The 19,123-nt window shown below is 32.6% G+C and overlaps 1 protein-coding gene across 3 annotated transcripts in view; it reads left to right on the plus strand.

The window, feature by feature from the left end:
- Positions 1-1,914: 1,914 nt before the first annotated feature.
- Positions 1,915-19,123, plus strand: part of LOC145254655 (2-oxoglutarate and iron-dependent oxygenase domain-containing protein 3-like) — a 48,871-nt gene continuing 31,662 nt past the window's right edge. Inside the window, exons 1-3 of one of the 3 annotated variants that reach the window (XM_080113303.1) lie at positions 1,915-1,994; positions 3,174-3,327; positions 8,174-8,364. In XM_080113303.1, coding sequence (XP_079969429.1) covers positions 3,188-3,327; positions 8,174-8,364 — 331 coding nt within the window. In that variant the 5' untranslated portion in view covers positions 1,915-1,994; positions 3,174-3,187. Of the gene's footprint in view, positions 1,995-2,154; positions 2,580-3,173; positions 3,328-8,173; positions 8,365-19,123 lie in introns of those variants that run through there. The other 2 variants (XM_080113304.1, XM_080113305.1) reach the window with 2 other exon arrangements.

The following is a 19,123-nucleotide window of genomic DNA, read 5'->3' on the forward strand; positions in this document are numbered from 1 at the left end:
AAATAAAAAAATAAAAATAATTGTTAGCGGTGGATGTATGCAAGTACGTGTGTGGGTGTGTAGGTGGGTATGTATATGTGTATATATGTATGCTCCTACATATATTTCTATGTATGTACGTGTGTGTATGTGTGTGTGCCTGCGTACGTGTGCGTGTGCATGTGTACATGTACATGAATATATATGTATGCGTATGTGATTGTGTGTGAGTGTATGCTATACATGGGGAAAGAAAGTCTTTAAAAAGAACCCTAAAGAAGCCATAAAAACCTTCACCATATGGACTAAAAAACACTCTTTGAAACTAACTTTGACCGGTCACAGTGAACAACTTACAGTTGGAGACAGAATGTCTAAACACTGAACACACGCATCGCATCACTATGAAAAACATATTTAATATCAGCGGAGGCATATCTACAAACTCCCATTTTAAAGAAAAACTTTTTACGAAAATATCTGAAGAGAGCACACCCTAAGCTCGAAACGCGTTATAAAAATATTTTAAAATAAAAATATGATGAAAACCTTTAAAAAAAACCCACAATTGTTGATGGCTACACTCTTTTAAATATATATATATATATATATATATATATATATATATATATATATATATATATATATATATATATATTTACATTTTGTATTTTGTGTACAGAAAGTTGTTAGATGAGATAAGTCATTGGTACCGTCGGTTTCAAGCCCCATAATTAGAACTACTTTTTTTTTTTTATATAAAAAAACATTTTGTGTTTACATTTGAAAGCACGCATTCATTTTTTTTTTTTTTTTTTTTTTTGCTATTTCCATTTATAGAAATATTTTGTATTTTCATTTGAGAGTACATCGTTTTTCTTGTTATTTCAATTCATGCAAACATTTCGTGTTGGCATTTGAAAGCAGACATGCATTTTTCTTGCTGCAAAACATTTCGTGTTCACGTTTAAAAGCACACATTCTTTTTTCTTGCTATTTCAATTTATAAATATATTTTGTGTTTACATTTTCACATTTATTTTTATTTATTTATTTTTTTGCTATTTACATTTATAAAAGCATTTTGTGTTTACCTTTGAGAGCACGTCTTAATTTTTCTTGCTATTTCAATTCATGAAATCATTTTATGTTTACATTTTAAAACATATTTCTTTCGGAGTTTTCCTAAAACTCATCTGCCTTTGCTAATCCGTGCATAGATTTCTCTCTCTAAGAAGCCCTTACTTTCTTTTTTTTTTTTTTTTTTAAATAAGTGTAATTCTAAAAATGAGCATATCTAATGTTTTTACTAGACTGGATCGCCAGGCTCTTTATTTACCCGCCTCCCTGCTAAGGTAAAGTTAGACACAAGATCATCATCATCATCATCATCATCCTATGAATCTGAAAAATTTTATTGTTGGCATTCGTTTCACCAATTTCTACACAGAATTATTTCTAGAAAGACATCACATGCTTACGAGAGGGGCCCTGATCCTAAGTGAAAGTGATTTTTGTGGAGTGAACTGGATTCGAACGTGAAACACCCAGATCGTCCGTTCACTAAACCACCGTCATTTCGCGGACACAAGATCATTTTACAGATGAGAAGTTGAGAACACAGCTTCCTTTCTAACTAAAAAAAAAAAAAAAAAAAATGGCGGGGGGGGATCAGGTTGTATGGATGCCTAATTTAATATGATAAGGCCTTGTTGTTATTCCCAAATAGGCGAGAACAACAATAAAGCAACCTCTCTCTTCCAAAGGAGGAGGTAATGCCTGGAAGGCGGGCCTCCTGAATTCAAGCAGAATTATACTCTACTTTTGTATAAACCCGATAGCATGTGACAGCTTCAAATAATTGTGGATATTGTGTATAAAAGCGCTACGTATTAAATAAAGTGTTTTTTGTCCCGAATGGGCATCCGTAGAAATACAAGAGATATTCAACGTGTTTTGAATTTGAGTTGTGGTTTGTTGGTTCCACATTTGAATTTATTCAGACCTGAGCAATGGTATTTTTTCATTTTTCTTTTTTCGCTATTTAATTTGTCAATTTAATATTTTAAGGGTTGATCGATTTTTTTTATGTTATTTTATCTATTTATTTAATTATATGATTATTTTAATTTTTATTTATTCAAATGAACTCTAGTAGTCGCCGATTGGGCCGTTGACAAACCAAACTGAAACTAACACGTGTCCCTCAAATCGAACGTTTTAGTTTTGTATCGTTCTGTGATTGATTTTCTAACTTGAACCGCTCCAATTTTAAACAGCTGCAATTAATTCCGGGTTCTACGACATGTACACAAGATAGCACTACTTACGTTTCAAGCTTAATAAACGCTTTAAAATAAGTGTACTTATGCAGAGAAGGTAGCGTGCTATTTATTATTATTTATTTTTATATAGTATTTTCAAGTTAAATGCAAGTCTTATGGTATCTTTTGTTATTACTTTGTTAGGTGAAAGTACAGAGTAGTTACCCCCCCCTCTCGGGTTAAGAATGGGTTTCTAAATAATTACGTTATTATTTCAGCACGGTACTTTCTCTGCGTAAGTATCGAAATAAGTTAAAATACCAAAAACTTATCCAGGTAGGTAGAAGAGTATCTTATCTTTCCTTTGACAGTTATTTTTTTTTTTTTGTATTAAAAAAAAAAATGTTTACGTTTTGTTGTCTATTGTAGAACATGCTCGAACCAAGGTTTCCGAGTTGTTTCAATGTTTCTATTAAATATAAGTTATAAATTTAGACGCATAGTAAATAGTTTGAATTTCTTGGTGAATTAGAAGAACAGGCGACACGAAATCGGCAGCAGTGTCAGATACAAAAATTCGGGTGCTAAATGCACTTAATGATCCGCTCTATTTTTTAAACCGTATTTCCAAGTTTAATTAAAGTTTTATGTGTTTTTTTTTTTTATTATTATTCAATTGTAAGGTTAAAGTACAGAATAGGTACAAAACACCCTCCCCATGTTAAGAATGGCTTTTTAAATAATAACGTTATTTCAGCACGGATCAATAAGTGCATGCATGAGTACCAAAATTCGCATTATACTTGATTTTCTCAGTCTTCTGATTCACCGATATCTATTTATTATTTTTATTTATTTATTTATTTTATTTTTATTTTTTTTAGAGGTTACGATATGTATATAAATTTGTTTTTTATTTTTCTATGGAAGCACAAAACATAATTATGGGGAAAGCAACTCAAAGATCCGGACGGAAGGGACAATCGCCTGAGAAATCGCCCAAACCCGACCCCCAAAATAATGCGTCGCCGAAATCTACAACAAAATCTTCGAAAAAGGGTTCGAAAATTCAACCGACTTCAAGGTAAGCAAATAATCTTTGGTAAAGCTGCAGTTTAGCGGCTTGAACATAATGCGATTAAAAAAAAATTTTTAATGTTTTTTTTTGTTTTTTTTTCATCTTTTTAAAAAGATTTTGGCGGATGTTTAGGAAATTGACCCTCACCTCTAAATTCCAGAATTTATTCTGGGGGAGGTGGGGGCGCTTCTACACTATCAGAACGAAATTTTGTTGTTGATAGTTTTCGGTAAATATAGCTCTACGCTACAACAGAACACCGACCACTCTAATTTTTTTTTTTTTTTTTAAGAGGTATTCGAGGTCGTTGAAAACGAATCTGATAAGCAAACCCGTCGCAAATTTACCATTTGCATGAACCCAGGGACTATTTTCCGCGATTTTATAGCCTTCGTTTACGCTACGCTACGCGCTTGCACAAACGACAGCTGTTAAATATGTCTTTGTATAGCAAACTGCCTTCTCACATGGCGTACGAATCTTCCGCGGACAATTTAAAATTATATGAAAAAGAAATAAAACAAAAGAAAAGCACTCCAAATTGGGGGGGGGATAGTGTCGGAAAGACTTTTTTTTTTTTTTTTCATTGGTGGATAATTTAAAATTAGAAGAGAAAGTAGTCTAAAACGGAATTTAAAAAATACATTATAGCACTGTGTGTGTGTGTGTGTATGTATATATATATATATATATATATATATATATGTGTACATGTATTAGTAATACATATACATACATTGTATTACTAGTTGTACCCGGCCACACGTTGCTGTTGCTTAGTTTGTTTAATACAAAACAGACAAAATATTTCTTGTTTATGTTCTCAATATGTGTAGATACACATTATTTGGAGGTGTTCCTTTTTTTTGTGTAGATGTAGAGATTGTCTGATTTGCTGACTGTAAAACACGCAACATATACTTGTTCATGTGAGAAGCAATCAGAGTGTAGATGTAAGTCGCACAAATGTAAAAATTGAGAGGTTATTTTTTTGGCAATTATATTTTTAAATTCGTATAAAAAGTATTTACAAAAAATATTTTTTACAATTCTGTGTGCAATTTTTTTTTTTTTTTTTTTTTTGAAAATCTTTGTAAAAAAAAACAATTTTTATTTATTTATTTATTTTTTCAGATTAGTCATTATGCTCTGATTTTACTAATTATGCACAACTAAATATTAAACTCGATTTTATGTATATCTAATTAAAACAGAGACAATTATTTTGCACATTGTATTGAAAAATATATTTGTGTCAGTCGTTAAGAGTTTAATTAGTCAAAGCAACTTTGTCACGTGTGGTTTACTCAGTTTGTCAGCTCAAAAAAAAAATCTGATTAAAATAAACAATAAAACGAATTTACTAGAGTTTCAGTCGAGGTTATTTTTTGGCAAATATCATTTACTTTCATACCTAAAGATATTTGTAAAAAAAAATAAAGTTTTTTTTAAATATTCTCTCCTAAGCCAGAAAGTAAACAAACTATTTGTGTTGCGAGATATTTCAAATTTTGTTATAAATTTTTGTTTCAAAGTTTTAGAATATAGTTTGTGCAAAAAAAAAAAATCAAAGTTAAAGAAAAAAGTCACTTGGGTTCCTTTTAAGATTTAGTTTGAACTTTTTTACTCCAGTTTTTAAAATAACAAAAACCTAGCAGTATTCGGAAAAAAAAAAAAAAAAAGTTTGCTTTTTTTTGTCATTGTCCACTGCTTGTTCAACCTACAAAGGGTGTTTGTACCGAAAGCCGTTCTTAACATGCGGTGGTTGGGGTGGTAATTCTGAAAGGCATTTTCTATGTTGAACGACTTTTGGAATAAACACCCTTTGCCAGTTGGACAAACAGTATACATTGACCTTTTTTTGAGAAATGAACCAAAGTCACGTTATCCTAAAACGGAAGTTTATGCAATATTATTGAAAAAGAAATCAAAAACCCAGAAAATACTATATATTTCAGTGTATAAGGCAACCGTCAAATAAGAGAGGTACAAAATTGGAGGAAATTTTAAATAAATTTATCATATCGGTTGTATAAGATGACTGCTAAATCACGAAATGACCTCCCTGATAAAATTGTTTCGGAGATGGGTATATTTGCCGATGACACCACTCTCTATAACAGATATGAGGGGAAAACAAATGAACACATATCCAAGGAAATGGCAGAAACACTAGAGGATGACCTCCAATCCGTAGTGGAATGGGGACAAAAATGGATGGTCACATTCAATGCTGCTAAGATTAAGCTTGTTTCCTTCAATAACTACAAGAAACCTTCTCTACCACCAATAGCAATGGCCAAGAACACATTGCCTGAAAGTACTTTTAAACTCCTCGGCCTAACGTTTACAGGGAATATGAACTGGAATAGATACATTGAGAGCATTGCCAAGGCTGCTGCAAGGAAGGTTGGCTCCCTCTACCGTGCTAGAAAACTACTCACGCCTGCCAGTATCCTATACCTCTATAAGGCCACCATTCGCCCATGTATGGAGTACTGTTGTCACATCTGGGCTGGTGCATCTGCTGCTTGTCTCTCGCTCCTGGACAGGGTTCAAAAGAGTCGTCAACCTGATAGGTCCTGAACTGTCATCTAGGCTTCAGCCTCTGTCCCATCGACGAGATGTTGCATCCCTCTGCCTGTTCTACAAATACTTTAATGGTGAATGCTCTGACGAACTGCAAACACTTGTACCTCGCCGACGTAACTACCCCCGACAAACCCGACAAGCTACTAAGTCTCATCCCTTTACAGTCGAGATCCCTAAGTGCAAGAAAGCCTTTTACTCCAATAGTTTCTTCCCCAGAACTGCGGGTCTTTGGAACTCCCTTCTGGGATTCTGCTTTCCCAACTGCAATGATATGCAGAAGTTCAAGTGTAATGTTAACAAACATCTTTCTACTCATCTCCCTTCATAATGACTCTGCTAATTAAGTCCCTGATAGTAGCCCCCTGCTTCAAAGTGGCACTGTGCCTTGTTTGGGGTGAAAATTGAAAAAAAAAAAAAAAAAAAAAAAGTTTGTTTAACCTAGGCTAGAGATTGCAACATCCGGTATCTTATGAAATATTGGTTTTTGAAGATAATTTTTTTAACTTTAAGGGTCGTCGTTATGCCGAAATATACAGTAATTTTTACAAATATAATAGTTATTTACTTGTCTCCCCACGAGAACAGTTAGAGACTGATGTTTTAAATGTGGGAAAAACTAGTTCCTCTAAAAGAGGTACATGGGATTGGAAACATTGCTTCAGTCATCATGGATTTCTTCTACTTTTTACAAAGATTTTCTAGTGTTACATTGTTATTGTGTTACAAAATTCAAATTTTAAAAAAGGTCACTTGTAAAATTTAATTTGGAAAAGTTGACTCTGACTAAATTCGTTTGTTGTTATTTCAATAATAAAGAAATGAACTTATTTATTTTACAAACATTAAAAATAAAATAAACTGGCAAGTGCAATAGCGAAGGAAAATTTAGAATTTATCTCTGTGTCAACTGGTAGCGGTGGGAGCACTAAATAATTAGGGAGAAAAATATGAACTCCTTCCTCTGTAGATGTGGTGATTGTGATGGTGTTGCTCATCGGATGGAATGTAGCATTTTATTATCAAGAATGAATGTAGCAGAAATAGTGATCATAAGCTACATAAAATAGTGATCATCAGAGTAGATGTATTGAATTTGTATGCGGCATCTGTTGTTGCAAACCTATGGTACTTTGGTCCAGAGGGGAATTTCTGCAGTCTTTTTATTTTATATATATATATATATATATATATATATATATATATATATATAGGAGAGGAGATATATATGTCAACTGATGGTCACTGAAATAATATTAGGATTATTGTGAATTCATGAAACTAAATTAAGTAATTGCAGGAAATTGGTTTATTGGCAAAATAAGTTTCCAATGAAGGAATAAAATTTTTTTATTTATCTTATCCAGATTTTTAAGCATAAATCTTTCAAGACTATGTATGTATGTATGGCATAATCACATTGACACACCAGTTCTCGTCAGATCACTGAAGTTAAGCAACGTTGAGCCTGGCTAGTACCAGATGGGTGAGCATTTGGGAATTCTAGGCGCTGTGTGTGCTTTCCGCTTATCTCGGCATTGTTTCCAGTTGTTCTGAACCTCCACTTGTCACTGGTATTCAAAAATGTCGACTCAGGAGCGGTGTGGTTGGAGATTGCACAACTCTTGCCACAAAAATTTCACGCGCAAGCACTCTTACAGTGGGTATCCATAGACTGTCAAAACTGAAGGAAACCATGTATGTATGTATGTATGCATGCATGCAGATAAGTGAATATGTATAATATCACAGGGAGCTAAACGACCTTGCCTTGCACAGTTTCAGCACCAGTTAAACTGCCTTTATTATTCCAAAAGAATGACTATACAGGGGTGGATGTTGCTCTTCGACCGTACAAACCGTATTCAAGAAAAAAACTCTAATGAGAAAAAAAAGATGGAAGTGGTTTGTTAACCTTCTAAGATAATCTTTTATGGATAGTGTTAAAAACAAAACACTTGCCTCCAATTTGTAGTGAACCAGCACGGAAGTAGTAATGCTTATAAAACTGACACAAGAATGCTTATGTCAGTGTGCAATAACGAAATACTAAGATCTTCCGTATGAGATGAAAAGAAATTGGAATCTTTGGAAGATATCAACTATTACAGTAAGATTGTACAACTCTTGCCACAAAAATTTAACGCGCCGGGATCCTTGCAGTGGGTATCCATAGTCTGTCAAGACTGAAGGAAGCCTTCATGTATGTAATGTATGTATGTATGTACTCTAATAAATTCGTTTAAAATGTTTTTCCTTTCAGAACGAAATGGCATTATGTAATGATGGCAAAAATTGGTATCCTTGGTGCTGCATTCGTCATCACTGTTGTCGCTTTAGTGTTTTCGAATTCCGAAGATCCAATCACGCAAATCGCAGCAGTTGAAAAAGGATACGACAAACTTGTACGTGAAATCCCATGTTCAAAGGATTACAACAGTGAACCATTCAAGAGTAAGTAGCAATTAAGTTTTGTTCATTTTTGTTCCGGTTGAATCGTTGCATCACGAGGATGGCTGATGTGTTTTGGGGGTGGAATTTTGCTGCTTGTTGTTACAGAAGTGGAACTTTTGCAAACACGCAATCATTTTTGCATAAACACAGTAGGGATTACATTGGATAATGAGGCTCTTAATATCAGAAAAACTACCCCTGCCCCAGTTTTAAATATGATATTCGTCTTCAGCATACCTGAAAACCTATGCAAGTTGTCATTTTAAATGTACGTGTTGAGTTGGAAAGAAACTAAAAAATTACTATTTTTTTTTTTTTTTTTTAATTGTTAGGTGAAAGTACACAATAGTTACAACCCCACCCATATGTTATTAAAGTTATTGCTTCAGCACATGAATATCATAAAAATTGATTTTTACTTGTTTGGAGCCTTGTGGAGGGACTTTTTTTTACTGTGACATGACAATTAAGTACATTCCATTGGTTTTTCTTGAAATTCAATATTTCAAATTTCAGTCTAATAAGGAAGACTCACCTCTTCACTCGAGCGTGAATGTATGCGTTGTGAATAGCTAGTTTACAAAATGGCAATTGCACGTAAGAAAATAATCCTAATGTATGCGTTGTGAATAGCTAGTTTACAAAATGGCAATTGCACGTAAGAAAATAATCCTAATGTATGCGTTGTGAATAGCTAGTTTACAAAATGGCAATTGCACGTAAGAAAATAATCCTAATGTATGCGTTGTGAATAGCTAGTTTACAAAATGGCAATTGCATGTAAGAAAATAATCCTAATGTATGCGTTGTGAATAGCTAGTTTACAAAATGGCAATTGCACGTAAGAAAATAAACCTAATGTATGCGTTGTGAATAGCTAGTTTACAAAATGGCAATTGCACGTAAGAAAATAATCCTAATGTATGCGTTGTGAATAGCTAGTTTACAAAATGGCAATTGCACGTAAGAAAATAATCCTAATGTATGCGTTGTGAATAGCTAGTTTACAAAATGGCAATTGCACGTAAGAAAATAATCCTAATGTATGCGTTGTGAATAGCTAGTTTACAAAATGGCAATTGCACGTAAGAAAATAATCCTAATGTATGCGTTGTGAATAGCTAGTTTACAAAATGGCAATTGCACGTAAGAAAATAATCCTAACGTATGCGTTGTGAATAGCTAGTTTACAAAATGGCAATTGCACGTAAGAAAATAATCCTAATATATGCGTTGTGAATAGCTAGTTTACAAAATGGCAATTGCACGTAAGAAAATAATCCTAACATATTCGTTGTGAATAGCTTGTTTACAAAATGGCAATTGCACGTAAGAAAATAATCCTTACATATTCGTTGTGAATAGCTAGTTTACAAAATGGCAATTGCACGTAAGAAAATAATCCTTACATATTTGTTGTGAATAGCTTGTTTACAAAATGGCAATTGCACGTAAGAAAATAATCCTGATGTATGCGTTGTTAATAGCTAGTTTACAAAATGGCAATTGCACGTAAGAAAATAATCCTAACATATTTGTTGTGAATAGCTAGTTTACAAAATGGCAATTGCACGTAAGAAAATAATCCTAACATATTCGTTGTGAATAGCAAGTTTACAAAATGGCAATTGCACGTGAGAAAATAATTCTAACATATTCGTTGTGAATAGCTAGTTTACAAAATGGCAATTGCACATAAGAAAATAATCCTAACATATTCGTTGTGAATAGCTAGTTTAAAAAATTGGCAATTGCACGTAAGAAAATAATCCTAACATATTCGTTGTGAATAGCTAGTATACAAAATTGGCAATTGCACGTAAGAAAATTATCCTAACGTATGCATTGTGAATAGCTAGTTTACAAAATTGGAAATTGCACGTAAGAAAATAATCCTAACATATTTGTTGTGAATAGCTAGTTTACAAAATGGCAATTGCACGTAAGAAAATAATCCTAACATATTCGTAGGTAATAGCTAGTTTACAAAATGGCAATTGCACGTAAGAAAATAATCCTTAAATATTCGTTGTGAATAGCTAGTTTACAAAATGGCAATTGCACATAAGAAAATAATCCTAACATATTCGTTGTGAATAGCTAGTTTACAAAATGGCAATTGCACGTAAGAAAATAATCCTAACATATTCGTTGTGAATAGCTAGTATACAAAATGGCAATTGCACGTAAGAACATAATCCTATCATATTCGTTGTGAATAGCTAGTTTACAAAATGGCAATTGCACGTAAGAAAATAATCCTAACATATTCGTCGTGAATAGCTAGTTTACAAAATGGCAATTGCACGTAAGAACATAATCCTATCATATTCGTTGTGAATAGCTAGTTTACAAAATGGCAATTGCACGTAAGAAAGTAATCCTAACGTATGCGTTGTGAATAGCTAGTTTACAAAATGGCAATTGCACGTAAGAAAATAATCCTAACATATTCGTTGTGAATAGCTAGTTTAAAAAATTGGCAATTGCACGTAAGAAAATAATCCTAACATATTCGTTGTGAATAGCTAGTATACAAAATTGGCAATTGCACGTAAGAAAATTATCCTAACGTATGCATTGTGAATAGCTAGTTTACAAAATTGGCAATTGCACGTAAGAAAATAATCCTAACATATTCGTAGGTAATAGCTAGTTTACAAAATGGCAATTGCACGTAAGAAAATAATCCTTAAATATTCGTTGTGAATAGCTAGTTTACAAAATGGCAATTGCACATAAGAAAATAATCCTAACATATTCGTTGTGAATAGCTAGTTTACAAAATGGCAATTGCACGTAAGAAAATAATCCTAACATATTCGTTGTGAATAGCTAGTATACAAAATGGCAATGGCACGTAAGAACATAATCCTATCATATTCGTTGTGAATAGCTAGTTTACAAAATGGCAATTGCACGTAAGAAAATAATCCTAACATATTCGTCGTGAATAGCTAGTTTACAAAATGGCAATTGCACGTAAGAACATAATCCTATCATATTCGTTGTGAATAGCTAGTTTACAAAATGGCAATTGCACGTAAGAAAGTAATCCTAACGTATGCGTTGTGAATAGCTAGTTTACAAAATGGCAATTGCACGTAAGAAAATAATCCTAACATATTCGTTGTGAATAGCTAGTTTAAAAAATTGGCAATTGCACGTAAGAAAATAATCCTAACATATTCGTTGTGAATAGCTAGTATACAAAATTGGCAATTGCACGTAAGAAAATTATCCTAACGTATGCATTGTGAATAGCTAGTTTACAAAATTGGCAATTGCACGTAAGAAAATAATCCTAACATATTTGTTGTGAATAGCTAGTTTACAAAATGGCAATTGCACGTAAGAAAATAATCCTAACATATTCGTTGTGAATAGCTAGTTTACAAAATGGCAATTGCACGTAAGAAAATAATCCTTAAATATTCGTTATGAATAGCTTGTATACAAAATTGTCAATTGCGCGTAAGAAAATTATCCTAACGTATGCATTGTGAATAGCTAGTTTACAAAATTGGCAATTGCACGTAAGAAAATAATCCTAACATATTTGTTGTGAATAGCTAGTTTACAAAATGACAATTGCACGTAAGAAAATAATCCTTAAATATTCGTTGTGAATAGCTAGTTTACAAAATGGCAATTGCACGTAAGAAAATAATCCTAACGTATGCGTTGTGAATAGCTAGTTTACAAAATGGCAATTTCACGTAAGAAAATAATCCTAACGTATGCATTGTGAATAGCTAGTTTACAAAATGGCAATTGCACGTAAGAAAATAATCCTAACGTATGCATTGTTAATAGCTAGTTTACAAAATGGCAATTGCACGTAAGAAAATAATCCTAACGTATGCATTGGTAATAGCTAGTTTACAAAATGGCAATTGCACGTAAGAAAATAATCCTAACGTATGCATTGTGAATAGCTAGTTTACAAAATGGCAATTGCACGTAAGAAAATAATCCTAACATATTTGTTGTGAATAGCTAGTTTACAAAATGGCAATTGCACGTAAGAAAATAATCCTAACATATTCGTTGTGAATAGTTAGTTTACAAAATGGCAATTGCACGTAAGAAAATAATCCTAACATATTCGTTGTGAATAGCTAGTTTACAAAATGGCAATTGCACGTAAGAAAATAATCCTAACATATTCGTTGTGAATAGCAAGTTTACAAAATGGCAATTGCACGTGAGAAAATAATTCTAACATATTCGTTGTGAATAGCTAGTTTACAAAATGGCAATTGCACGTAAGAAAATAATCCTAACATATTCGTTGTGAATAGCTAGTTTACAAAATGGCAATTGCACGTAAGAAAATAATCCTAACATATTCGTAGGTAATAGCTAGTTTACAAAATGGCAATTGCACGTAAGAAAATAATCCTTAAATATTCGTTGTGAATAGCTAGTTTACAAAATGGCAATTGCACATAAGAAAATAATCCTAACATATTCGTTGTGAATAGCTAGTTTACAAAATGGCAATTGCACGTAAGAAAATAATCCTAACATATTCGTTGTGAATAGCTAGTATACAAAATGGCAATTGCACGTAAGAACATAATCCTATCATATTCGTTGTGAATAGCTAGTTTACAAAATGGCAATTGCACGTAAGAACATAATCCTATCATATTCGTTGTGAATAGCTAGTTTACAAAATGGCAATTGCACGTAAGAAAATAATCCTAATGTATGCGTTGTGAATAGCTAGTTTACAAAATGGCAATTGCACGTAAGAAAATAATCCTAACATACTTGTTGTGAATAGCTTGTTTACAAAATGGCAATTGCACGTAAGAAAATAATCCTATCATATTCGTTGTGAATAGCTAGTTTACAAAATGGCAATTGCACGTAAGAAAATAATCCTAATGTATGCGTTGTGAATAGCTAGTTTACAAAATGGCAATTGCACGTAAGAAAATAATCCTAACATACTTGTTGTGAATAGCTTGTTTACAAAATGGCAATTGCACGTAAGAAAATAATCCTAACGTATGCGTTGTGAATAGCTAGTTTACAAAATGGCAATTGCACGTAAGAAAATAATCCTAACATATTCGTTGTGAATAGCTAGTATACAAAATTGGCAATTGCACGTAAGAAAATTATCCTAACGTATGCATTGTGAATAGCTAGTTTACAAAATTGGCAATTGCACGTAAGAAAACAATCCTAACATATTTGTTGTGAATAGCTAGTTTACAAAATGGCAATTGCACGTAAGAAAATAATCCTAACATATTCGTTGTGAATAGCTAGTTTACAAAATGGCAATTGCACGTAAGAAAATAATCCTTAAATATTCGTTATGAATAGCTTGTATACAAAATTGTCAATTGCACGTAAGAAAATTATCCTAACGTATGCATTGTGAATAGCTAGTTTACAAAATTGGCAATTGCACGTAAGAAAATAATCCTAACATATTTGTTGTGAATAGCTAGTTTACAAAATGGCAATTGCACGTAAGAAAATAATCCTAACATATTCGTAGGTAATAGCTAGTTTACAAAATGGCAATTGCACGTAAGAAAATAATCCTTAAATATTCGTTGTGAATAGCTAGTTTACAAAATGGCAATTGCACGTAAGAAAATAATCCTAACGTATGCGTTGTGAATAGCTAGTTTACAAAATGGCAATTGCACGTAAGAAAATAATCCTAACGTATGCATTGTGAATAGCTAGTTTACAAAATGGCAATTGCACGTAAGAAAATAATCCTAACGTATGCATTGTTAATAGCTAGTTTACAAAACGGCAATTGCACGTAAGAAAATAATCCTAACGTATGCATTGGTAATAGCTAGTTTACAAAATGGCAATTGCACGTAAGAAAATAATCCTAACATATTCGTTGTGAATAGCTAGTATACAAAATTGGCAATTGCACGTAAGAAAATTATCCTAACGTATGCATTGTGAATAGCTAGTTTACAAAATTGGCAATTGCACGTAAGAAAATAATCCTAACATATTTGTTGTGAATAGCTAGTTTACAAAATGGCAATTGCACGTAAGAAAATAATCCTAACATATTCGTTGTGAATAGCTAGTTTACAAAATGGCAATTGCACGTAAGAAAATAATCCTTAAATATTCGTTATGAATAGCTTGTATACAAAATTGTCAATTGCACGTAAGAAAATTATCCTAACGTATGCATTGTGAATAGCTAGTTTACAAAATTGGCAATTGCACGTAAGAAAATAATCCTAACATATTTGTTGTGAATAGCTAGTTTACAAAATGACAATTGCACGTAAGAAAATAATCCTTAAATATTCGTTGTGAATAGCTAGTTTACAAAATGGCAATTGCACGTAAGAAAATAATCCTAACGTATGCGTTGTGAATAGCTAGTTTACAAAATGGCAATTTCACGTAAGAAAATAATCCTAACGTATGCATTGTGAATAGCTAGTTTACAAAATGGCAATTGCACGTAAGAAAATAATCCTAACGTATGCATTGTTAATAGCTAGTTTACAAAATGGCAATTGCACGTAAGAAAATAATCCTAACGTATGCATTGGTAATAGCTAGTTTACAAAATGGCAATTGCACGTAAGAAAATAATCCTAACGTATGCATTGTGAATAGCTAGTTTACAAAATGGCAATTGCACGTAAGAAAATAATCCTAACATATTTGTTGTGAATAGCTAGTTTACAAAATGGCAATTGCACGTAAGAAAATAATCCTAACATATTCGTTGTGAATAGTTAGTTTACAAAATGGCAATTGCACGTAAGAAAATAATCCTAACATATTCGTTGTGAATAGCTAGTTTACAAAATGGCAATTGCACGTAAGAAAATAATCCTAACATATTCGTTGTGAATAGCAAGTTTACAAAATGGCAATTGCACGTGAGAAAATAATTCTAACATATTCGTTGTGAATAGCTAGTTTACAAAATGGCAATTGCACATAAGAAAATAATCCTAACATATTCGTTGTGAATAGCTAGTTTACAAAATGGCAATTGCACGTAAGAAAATAATCCTAACATATTCGTAGGTAATAGCTAGTTTACAAAATGGCAATTGCACGTAAGAAAATAATCCTTAAATATTCGTTGTGAATAGCTAGTTTACAAAATGGCAATTGCACATAAGAAAATAATCCTAACATATTCGTTGTGAATAGCTAGTTTACAAAATGGCAATTGCACGTAAGAAAATAATCCTAACATATTCGTTGTGAATAGCTAGTATACAAAATGGCAATTGCACGTAAGAACATAATCCTATCATATTCGTTGTGAATAGCTAGTTTACAAAATGGCAATTGCACGTAAGAACATAATCCTATCATATTCGTTGTGAATAGCTAGTTTACAAAATGGCAATTGCACGTAAGAAAATAATCCTAACATAGTCGTCGTGAATAGCTAGTTTACAAAATGGCAATTGCACGTAAGAACATAATCCTATCATATTCGTTGTGAATAGCTAGTTTACAAAATGGCAATTGCACGTAAGAAAATAATCCTAATGTATGCGTTGTGAATAGCTAGTTTACAAAATGGCAATTGCACGTAAGAAAATAATCCTAACATACTTGTTGTGAATAGCTTGTTTACAAAATGGCAATTGCACGTAAGAAAGTAATCCTAACGTATGCGTTGTGAATAGCTAGTTTACAAAATGGCAATTGCACGTAAGAAAATAATCCTAACATATTCGTTGTGAATAGCTAGTATACAAAATTGGCAATTGCACGTAAGAAAATTATCCTAACGTATGCATTGTGAATAGCTAGTTTACAAAATTGGCAATTGCACGTAAGAAAACAATCCTAACATATTTGTTGTGAATAGCTAGTTTACAAAATGGCAATTGCACGTAAGAAAATAATCCTAACATATTCGTTGTGAATAGCTAGTTTACAAAATGGCAATTGCACGTAAGAAAATAATCCTTAAATATTCGTTATAAATAGCTTGTATACAAAATTGTCAATTGCACGTAAGAAAATTATCCTAACGTATGCATTGTGAATAGCTTGTTTACAAAATTGGCAATTGCACGTAAGAAAATAATCCTAACATATTTGTTGTGAATAGCTAGTTTACAAAATGGCAATTGCACGTAAGAAAATAATCCTAACATATTCGTAGGTAATAGCTAGTTTACAAAATGGCAATTGCACGTAAGAAAATAATCCTTAAATATTCGTTGTGAATAGCTAGTTTACAAAATGGCATTTGCACATAAGAAAATAATCCTAACATATTCGTTGTGAATAGCTAGTTTACAAAATGGCAATTGCACGTAAGAAAATAATCCTAACATATTCGTTGTGAATAGCTAGTATACAAAATGGCAATTGCACGTAAGAACATAATCCTATCATATTCGTTGTGAATAGCTAGTTTACAAAATGGCAATTGCACGTAAGAAAATAATCCTAACGTATGCGTTGTGAATAGCTAGTTTACAAAATGGCAATTGCACGTAAGAAAATAATCCTAACGTATGCATTGTGAATAGCTAGTTTACAAAATGGCAATTGCACGTAAGAAAATAATCCTAACGTATGCATTGTTAATAGCTAGTTTACAAAATGGCAATTGCACGTAAGAAAATAATCCTAACGTATGCATTGGTAATAGCTAGTTTACAAAATGGCAATTGCACGTAAGAAAATAATCCTAACGTATGTGTTGTGAATAGCTAGTTTACAAAATGGCAATTGCACGTAAGAATATAATCCTAACATATGCATTGTGAATAGCTAGTTTACAAAATGGCAATTGCACGTAAGAAAATAATCCACACATATTCGTTGTGAATAGCTAGTTTACAAAATGGCAATTGCACGTAAGAAAATAATCCTAACATATTCGTAGGTAATAGCTAGTTTACAAAATGGCAATTGCACGTAAGAAAATAATCCTTAAATATTCGTTATGAATAGCTTGTATACAAAATTGGCAATTGCACGTAAGAAAATTATCCTAACGTATGCATTGTGAATAGCTTGTTTACAAAATTGGCAATTGCACGTAAGAAAATAATCCTAACATATTCGTTGTGAATAGCTAGTATACAAAATGGCAATTGCACGTAAGAACATAATCCTATCATATTCGTTGTGAATAGCTAGTTTACAAAATGGCAATTGCACGTAAGAAAATAATCCTAATGTATGCGTTGTGAATAGCTAGTTTACAAAATGGCAATTGCACGTAAGAAAATAATCCTAACATACTTGTTGTGAATAGCTTGTTTACAAAATGGCAATTGCACGTAAGAAAATAATCCTAACGTATGCGTTGTGAATAGCTAGTTTACAAAATGGCAATTGCACGTAAGAAAATAATCCTAACATATTCGTTGTGAATAGCTAGTTTAAAAAATTGGCAATTGCACGTAAGAAAACAATCCTAACGTATGCGTTGTGAATAGCTTGTTTACAAAATGGCAATTGCACGTAAGAAAATAATCCTAACGTATGCATTGTGAATAGCTAGTTTACAAAATGGCAATTGCACGTAAGAAAATAATCCTAACATATTTGTTGTGAATAGCTAGTTTACAAAATGGCAATTGCACGTAAGAAAATAATCCTAACGTATGCGTTGTGAATAGCTAGTTTACAAAATGGCAATTGCACGTAAGAAAATAATCCTAATGTATAGCAATAACATACTAAATTTTTAAGAGTCTGCAACAATTTTAATGCCTGTAGAAAAAAAGTCCGGAAACTTATTGAAGACATCTTGTAGTTCGACATTATCTACAACTTTGTTCTAGCAGCTCCTGTGATGGCAGATTGTAACAGCTTTGCTGCGGCTTTGAATCAATTAGCTACGTGAAGGGGGAGAACATGCTACGTTGGCCACAGTCTGTCCTCCATAACTTATTGCCCAGTGTGTGTGTGCATCACCTGTGGTCAATCCTGACCGACAGAGGCCTCCTACTACTAAATCAGTTTCCCTCCCACTTCTCCTCTCTCCACTGAATCAACTTTTTCCCGTGTAACAAAGAATGCCAATTTCTCTTGTGAGACCTATCTATCTACTAGACTACCTGTGACCCGTTTGTCAGTATGTTATATTAGCTATGGAATTAATGTATGAGCATGACACATGTGACGTAAAGAAAATAGTTTTTTGTGACATGACAGAAACATTTCTATGAAAGTATATTAAAATGAAAAAATAATATAGATAGATTTCTATGAGTCGTTCTGTTTATAATTGTTTATTTTTGAAAAAAATCTTACAGCCATTGAATTATAAATGGTTTGCCATACTTATAGGTAAATGTGCAGTGAACAGATACCATAATACTTAAAGTTAAATTCAAATTTTGATGTATCTTTTAATTTTTAATTTTAAGGGTATGGCATAAAGGTTTACTTCATAAGATCTCTAGCTATGGTATAGCTGGAAATGTCTTCTCAGTTATTAAATCATTTCTTTCTGATAGGTTCATAAGAGTAGTAGTTGAGGGGCAAAAATCAGAAGCCCACAGTATTAATGCCGGTGTCCCTCAGGGGTCCATCCTGGGCCCGACTCTTTTCCTGATCTACATTAATGATCTTCCAAATCACATCCTTAAATCATTTGTAGACATTTATGCTGACGACACTACCATTTATGGTAGCACATCTAAGACAGTAAACGACCAAGTTCTCTCCAATTCTCTCTCCTCTGATCTTGAGCATGTAGTACAATGGGGAAAGGAGTGGCTGGTTACTTTTTATGCATCTAAAACCA

The sequence above is a fragment of the Euprymna scolopes genome, chromosome 30, assembly GCF_053919585.1.
Source record: "Euprymna scolopes isolate OS-2025 chromosome 30, ASM5391958v1, whole genome shotgun sequence".
NCBI lineage: Eukaryota > Metazoa > Mollusca > Cephalopoda > Sepiida > Sepiolidae > Euprymna > Euprymna scolopes.